The following is an 8,140-nucleotide window of genomic DNA, read 5'->3' as shown; positions in this document are numbered from 1 at the left end:
TGCTGGAATACAAGTAATAATAATTTTTCCTAAATAGAGTTTTTGTTCTATTTGCAAATTTCTATATATTTTATTATTTCATACATTTTGTTATATACACATTCAACAATTGTAAGAAGTTTTATATAGAAGAAATAGAAATCTTATGCGAAATATTTTGCATAATTTTATGATTTTACATAATAATTTTAAAATTAGAAGGGATGCTTTAAAGAGACAACTGCCTCGATTGTTCGTCTTATGAATCTTATTATATATGCATCCTATAATCTCCTTTTTATTAATTGTTATCTTTCGCTTTTGCTTAACACGCAGCATAAAGGGTAGCCGAGCAGCAGTACTGGTTAACCAGCATTGCTGGTTAAAGTTAAAGCACCTGAAGTGTAATAAGAAAAATAGCAGCTCCGACATTCAGCACGGCGTGCTACAACAACAGAACTTTCTCAACGTTGGAGACAATGTGCATAAAAAAAAAAAAAAAAACTAAAGTGAGAGGTGTTGGGGAATAGAGACAGAGAAACAGAGGAGAAAAAGGAGAGAGAGAAAAATGAAAAATGAAAAACTTAGGGTTGATTCTTCGTTTCTCTTTCTCTCTCTCTCTCTCTCTTTATATATATATATATATATATATATATATATAAATATATCTCCTACTTATTATACATATTATACAAGCCTTTCCCTCTGGTGCGGGGTTGTGCACTCATTCCTTCATTAATGTTATTATTCAAATTGTTATTACAACGATTGAATCGCAACATACTAGCCTTTTAACTGTTTTCAATCTTCAAACGGTTTTCATGCAAATACTATGTTCGTTGTATAGGGACAACGCGCGCATGTATATCAAGTCCGATCGTTAAGTCATTTCATTAGTGTTACGCGACCACCTGATATATCTGCACCAACACCAAAGGTCTACCTCAGTTCTCTATCTATGCTGATATACAATTAAGAAATAATTATATTAAATTTTAGCTTGTTCAAACACGTTAGAAATATTTAACATTATGTGTCATGGTAAGAATACCATTGTTACTTAATATTTAAGTCATTTGTTAAGTTCATGTTCATGTGCAAATTGATATATGTATTTAGCTCAATTACGTTTCAAAGTTTTATTTAAGAAACTTGGTGTATAAGAACTCTAAATTACAAACGGTTTTTGAGTGTAAAAAAGAAAAATACAAGTGTTTTTCGAGTCGCTTTCGAATCGTTTCTTGCCTCTGAACATTTCGGTGGTCGATCAAAATTTATGTGGACAATTTAATTTGATTGTTTTTTGGGAATTAAGGATTATTATTACTGTGTTTCTATTATTTCCTTTATTTATAGTGTAATGTTTGCATTAATCACAGTTGTGTAAAATAGAAGTGGCCGTTAAAAAAGATGATGATTGCATTATGTTTTATCCTTTATCAATATTAATGTATGGTGCGTATCGTGGACCGTTAAAAATTGCGATTGTCTCATGCTGAGGCCTAAATGATATCTAAAAGATGACGATCTTATCGACGATCTCAATCGAGCAGTCAACGATTAGCTGTTGCGATTGAAAGCGGTATAAGAGGAGAAGGAGCTTAGAGAAATATCTCATATAATTTTATTCGATGTTTGACATCGTGTTCGATCTGCGTTCAATAAAATTAGCGAACATGATATTGCACTACAAATATTTTGTTCTCATTCGTGTATAAATTTCATAAAAAGGGAAATCAGAGTAAAACAAAGTGATGTATGACTTGATTGCTGTAAATTTATTGATCTGATCGTTCGATTTCTAGTCATTTATTATACGTTAATAATAAATACTTTGTATTATGAATAACAGAAGATAAAGGATGCGCTCCTTCTTCGCAGCCTTTTACGATAGAGCCTAAAATAAATAACAGTCGTGAACAATAAAGGATCGCCAATAACGAGTTAAAAAAATAGGTCACATGATTTATTAACTAATATCTATTGTAAATTAGTTTTTTTATTGATCACATTTTCTTTATTATATGCATTAATCGATTGACTATACATTATTTATTTCTTGGATTGTAATCGGCAGTCAGATGGCAATCTTGTTCGTATATAATGTATTGTACAATTATAGTCCATTAACGTACAGCGCTTCGTTGCAAATAATTTATTATGTTAAAGGATATATGAAAATATTTATTGTTCCCCAAAAAATATCTTTGAAAGAATCGCATTAGAGCCTACCGACACATTTCGACACCGAGTTCAGTATACACGCAGTTATGAAGCTTTGATATACAGCGTATATTAAGAATAATTTAACATTCGATGAATGTTCACGAATGTTCGCAAAAGTATGCGTCAGTTTGTAGCTTCTTTAGAGACTCCTCGAACTTCCAGCCGTAAGATCATCTAGAAAAGCAAAAATGATACCAACAATCGATTCCATATATTGAAGAAAAATCAAGCGCACAACGTATTTATTCATTGCTACGCTACGTTTATGCGTTCTATGTAATCTCCTCCATGACAGAAGTGAGTAAATACGTTATATCACAGTGGCAATAATTGTGTGCTTATAATAATTAGGTATTCCAAGACACCAGTCCCCCTCAGCATAAAGTTATTCTAAGGTGACGGCGGCGGGATGTCTAAAGCAAGTTGTGCAACTGGTTATCCTTAGTCGATGTAGTCGTGTAGTGCGTTGTACTCCTAAGATTGTTACTATTTGCAAGTTGTTTGTTTATTCTAATATCAAGTCTCGTCGGAAATCTCAATTAAGGTACGATGTGATTTGGCGCATAGTGGAATATGTTGTAAGAGAGTATGAATAATTCTGTGTGAGACTTATACGAAAAAAAAATCCTGTTCACACACTTTATATACATATAGAAATATTATATATTGTGTTTCCACACACACATACGCATATGTACGCCGATGTTCTTATACGTATGTAAACATATCCATATATACATATACGGATACGTTCGCATCTATCACCGCTGATTGAAATAAAATATCTGTCTGTTGTAAAAATTATTCTTGTGTAGACGAATCACATGTTATTCGATATTATCGTTCGTAATAACGATTTTAACTTATTGATATTATTTTGACATGTAATATATTCTCTTTCTTTTTGAAGTTTTTGCAGTATATTGTCCTAACTAGGTAATTAACTCATTAGCACGTGGAAAATCGTTCTACTGATAGAAAATGATTTTATTCTATTTATTTTAGAGAAGATTGTACATTACATACAGAAACAAATTCGAGAGATTTTATTTCATTTATATAAAAATTTTTATATTAAGACATATATACATATATATTTATCAAGCCATTATCTTCGAGAATATAAAGTCACTCTTCTCTATTTTGAAACAAAAATCGAATAAAAAAATAATTAATAACGATTTTACGCGAAAGAAACATTTTTTTTGTATATATTTTATGTGTAGCAAGTGAATTGATGATCGATACAATGTGTCACAATCCTATGGAAAAAAAACGCCAGGAACATATCAAAGAGCTAATTATAACTGAACACGCCTACATAGAAGACATGAGGCTAGTACACGAGGTATTTTTCAATTTCTTTTTTGAATTTACTTTTTATTTACGTTTTTGATTCACGTGTATATTTAGTGTAACATGGCATGTGTGTGTGGTTCTTCTTCCTTTCATCTAAAGATTTTTTACATCACTTTTTGGAGTACATTTTTTTTCTTAAATATTGTCTGTTAAAAAAAAAGGTTTCTTTTATCAGCGATTATGCGAACTTTTTAAAATCAAATGTCATTAATCATATATGCGCAATGAAACCTTTTATTGTTTATTTAAAGCTTCAACAAAGCTTTAAATAAAAACTTGACATATTCAAAGTATAAATATTGAAAAGTCAGGGGAAAGAAAACGTATGCACGTTGTTACTTTAAATTGATTAGAAAATCAATGATCAAAGATGAAGGGAAATTCAAGATGAATCTGTAAAATGTTATAGCATATATATTTATATATATACGTGCGTGTGTGTATATATAATGTGCACATTTTAGGTGTTTGAGAAACCATTAATCGAAAGTTTAGTCCTGAGCGTCGATGAAATAGAAAAGATATTTATTAATTGGAGAGATATTATTGCATGTAACGATAACTTTTTGAGGTAACTAATTTATCATTAATATATCTAACAAAATATATTTTCTATCGACGAGATGTGATCACGAATATATTTCTTACAGAACTTTAAGAATAAGAAGGGATAATAGCTATAATGGAATAGTTAGAATGATTGGCGATATACTATGCGAGAATGTAAGTGTGCATTTACGATTTTAATGCGAAAAAAAACGATTGTTTCTGTTATTGAAATCTGTTTATATACAGTATATGTTATTTCGCACAGATACCTAGGATGTCAGCTTACATAAGATTTTGCAGCTGCCAAATATCCGCCGCGATGTATCTGCAATGTTTGACAGAAACCTTGCCGGAATTCGTTCGGGTCGCGCAGACGTGTCAGCAAGATCCGCGGACAAAGGGGATGCCATTAAGTTCATTTTTAATCAAACCGATGCAAAGAATAACGAAATATCCGCTTATCATTGGCAAGGTATCCTCGCTTTTATCTCTAAATAAAGTAGCTTTTATGTATTATCGTAGCATATCATATGTATCATAGCATATCTAACAGACTATGATTATAGATTTTAGAGTATACGCCGATGGATCATCCCGATAGGCAATACCTACAAGAAGCGTTGGCTAAATCCGAAGAGTTTTGCATTCAGGTAAAAATAGCGCACGCAAAGGAATATAAGAAAGAAGATAAGATGATTTACTGATACATTTATTTTTCATTTAATATTGTGCATTATTGTAGGTGAATGAAGGAGTCAGAGAGAAAGAAAATAGCGACAGATTGGAATGGCTGCAAACTCACGTGATGTGTGACGGTCTTGAAGAGCAACTTGTTTTCAATTCCTTGACAAATTCTTTGGGACCGCGAAAACTTTTGCATTATGGTATACTTCATAAGGTAACAAATATTTTACAAGAATGACAGATGCAATATTAGCAGATTTTTATGTCGCATTTCTTTCACATAGTTTTATACCATGTCGCAATTTTGTTACAGGCAAAAAGTGGCAAAGAACTCGTCGGTTTCCTAACTAATGATTTTCTCCTGTTTGTTCAACCGATGAAATCCTCCTTGAATTGCCAACAATTTTCATTCGAACGCAACGAACATCAAAAATTTAAGATGTATAGAAAGGTATGTAATACTTTGGAGAAAATCATTAAAGAATGTGTAAATTGAAACTTTTCATGTAATTATGGTGTCTTTAATTAAAACGGTAATTCTTCTTTTTACAGCCGATATTTCTCAATGAATTGTCCTTGCTCGGAGAAAGCGATGGAAACAGCAGCTTGAGCGGAAGCGACGCGGCGGACAATTCCTCGAAAATTCTAAGACTGAAAGATCAAAAGAAGCCAATTATATTATTAGCATCATCTACGAATGAATGTTCCTTGTGGTCGAAACGAATCGTAGAAGCGCGTAGGACATTTTTAGAGAACGAAAAAAATCGCCTGCAGAGACAACGATCAAGTGAGTTTAATTATCGCATTTAATAATCCGGGTATTAAGATTATCGAAACATTATTTATTTGTTCTCTTACAAGTTATCTACATAGACGTAGGAAGTATATAGACTGCGCATATCTTATATGTTAAAATCTATTAGCAATTCGTGCGCCAAAATTAGAAAAAGAACGTAATATCTTGGAAGTATGTTTATTTCTTTTTAAAGAAAAATTGTTTCCAAGATTTTTAACTAGAGAAATTGTTATGTTTGAGAAAGAGAAACCAGATTTCTGAGACATTCTGTTTTTTTTCTAATTTTGGCGCAACGTTTGTTTGATATGCACGCAGTCTATATTTCCTATGTTTATAATTATCTATTGCTTTGTCAATTGTTTGTAAGCAGATAGTGTTTATACGTCAATTTTCGTGTATACTGTTCGGCATCGAGCTTACACATAGATTTACTCTCGTGTCACATAATAAATTTGATTTCAATAATAAGTTTATGTTGATGAACAGAGCAGGCGCAATTTGGGGCGTGCGGCAGAATTCTCGTCACTGTGCTCGAAGGCTTCAACTTGAAAGCCCCATCCGGTAAGGATCCGCATGGCGGTTTAGGGTTTAGGTCGCATGTTTGCATTTCTATGCTTTTTTACTGAAATTATTAATGTACGTGCTTAATGCTTGTTTGCTTGCTTACTTGCTTGTGCAATGTTATGCAAAGGAGTTATATCGAAGCGGTGTACATACATAAGTAGTTGTATTTATCGGACGAGAAACATGTGTTAGTGAAAAATGAAGCCAGAAAAAATACAAATAATACTAATACAAATTTCAACGTTATATAATTTGCACGCAACGCTTTACCACTAACAGAAATCTGCCATAATTGTAGTTCGCAGGAGACCTCCCAAAGGTAGGCTGCGACTAGTAGTTATGGAAGCTGAAAATCTTGTCATTGGCAGAAAAGGTACAGTATCGAGATCCTATATTTCGAAACAATTCTGAATATCTATATTCGTATAATTCATTACGAAGTTGGGGGATTTGTAAATCAATTTTTATTAAGCTGGTATTGCAAACGAGATTACACTGATTTTATTATTTTTTTCATGCTTTTATTTTACATTAGCATAATCTTTTTTCTAAGATTTTTTAAAATAGTTGTACTTTTATTTTATCCACACTTGAATGCAAATTAAAAAGGCAAGCAGTGGTCTTCATAATTTATCAAATAAAATTAAAGGTTTTGGCGAATGAAATTGTAAAAGCATGAATGCATGACAAAAAATTATATCTTAATTATATGTGTATAAAGGAAAAATATCATACATCTCAATAAATTAAATAAAATAAAATTAAAAGCTTTGGCGAATGAAATTGCAAAAGCATGAACGCATGACAAAAAATTATTTTTTAGTTATATATATAAAGAAAACATATCATATATCTTAATAAATTATATATATTTAATATCTTTGTGTGAGATATACAATTATCAAAGAATATTTCAATCTTACAATAATCAAGCTTTAACAATTTTGCTAAAGAATCCGGATGCAGAGGAATAAATGCGCTATCTTTGGAATGGTTTGAAGGCTACATATAATGCACAAAAGCATAAAATTACTAACGCTTAAAGCGAAAAAAAAAAAATTTTTGTATGTCGCGGAACTGCTGTCCTGTTTTATCCACAATGATCGAATGTTCATACACATATATGCAAGCGTTTCTTTTTTCTAGGAAAGTGCAATACATTCTGCAAAGTATCTATGGGCTCTCAAGAAGAAAGAACCGGCGTCGTATCCGGAAGCGATTGCCCTTGGTGGGATGCCTCGATGCAATTCCAAGTAAAAGATCTACTAGAGGATACCCTTTGCATCACTGTGTTTGATAAAGGATACTACAGTCCTGACGGTAAGCCCTTATGTATAGTAGTTAGCATGAAAATTGAATAATTTTATACGAATGCTATTAAGAAAAATTAATAATCGACTAAATCGTAACTTTTTTAATGTCGGCAATTTGAAATGTTGTTAACGCAGAATTTCTTGGCCGCGCCGAGATCAGAGTGGCTGACATAATGAGAGACAGTAAAGATTCTTGCGGACCAATTCAAAAGAGAATCAAGTTGCATGAAGTCGATAGCGGTGATGTCATTCTCAAACTGGATCTTCGATTATTTGGTAGCAAATAAGACACTTGTGGTGCGCGCGAATATACATATATATGTGTGTGTGTATATATATATACACGCATATATGTAAAATTTTATAAAACTTATAGAACATGAAGTAATAGAAGATCGCGAAAAATACTAAAAATTAATATTTTTTCTATCTCTTATTTAAAAGTTAAAAGATCTGAACGAATAAAGTTAATTTTATTTCTATATATATATGTATATGAATAAAGCTATCATATCATTTTTAATATACGTAAGTAATTTAATCAAAACTATTACAGAGTTTTATATATGACAATATATAAATTATCTTTATATTTCGATATATAAGTAAAATATTACATATTTACGAGGAAATATAAAGTTTAATTTTTGGATTTTTTTCGATGGGAATA

General features: G+C 31.5%; 1 protein-coding gene across 6 annotated transcripts in view; it reads left to right on the top strand.

Annotated features, from left to right (window-relative positions):
• LOC115234287 (intersectin-1-like) overlaps window positions 1-7,990 on the top strand; it is a 17,047-nt gene extending 9,057 nt beyond the window's left edge. For 5 of the 6 annotated variants that reach the window (XM_029805251.1, XM_029805253.1, XM_029805250.1 and 2 more), the window contains 12 exons: window positions 3,432-3,553; window positions 4,029-4,135; window positions 4,215-4,287; window positions 4,379-4,585; window positions 4,680-4,763; window positions 4,856-5,011; window positions 5,111-5,248; window positions 5,350-5,584; window positions 6,080-6,154; window positions 6,456-6,530; window positions 7,304-7,477; window positions 7,606-7,990. In XM_029805251.1, the coding sequence (XP_029661111.1) occupies window positions 3,432-3,553; window positions 4,029-4,135; window positions 4,215-4,287; window positions 4,379-4,585; window positions 4,680-4,763; window positions 4,856-5,011; window positions 5,111-5,248; window positions 5,350-5,584; window positions 6,080-6,154; window positions 6,456-6,530; window positions 7,304-7,477; window positions 7,606-7,757 (1,598 nt within the window). In that variant the 3' untranslated portion in view covers window positions 7,758-7,990. The remainder of the gene's footprint in view (window positions 1-3,431; window positions 3,554-4,028; window positions 4,136-4,214; window positions 4,288-4,378; window positions 4,586-4,679; window positions 4,764-4,855; window positions 5,012-5,110; window positions 5,249-5,349; window positions 5,585-6,079; window positions 6,155-6,455; window positions 6,531-7,303; window positions 7,478-7,605) is intronic. The other variant, XM_029805254.1, reaches the window with a different exon arrangement.
• Window positions 7,991-8,140: the final 150 nt, after the last annotated feature.

The sequence above is a fragment of the Formica exsecta genome, unplaced genomic scaffold (genome assembly GCF_003651465.1).
Source record: "Formica exsecta isolate Colony F162 unplaced genomic scaffold, ASM365146v1 scaffold2, whole genome shotgun sequence".
In the NCBI taxonomy this organism is placed as follows: Eukaryota; Metazoa; Arthropoda; class Insecta; order Hymenoptera; family Formicidae; genus Formica; species Formica exsecta.
The sequence above is the reverse complement of the archived record's forward strand: the minus strand, read 5'-3'. Positions and strand labels throughout refer to the sequence as shown.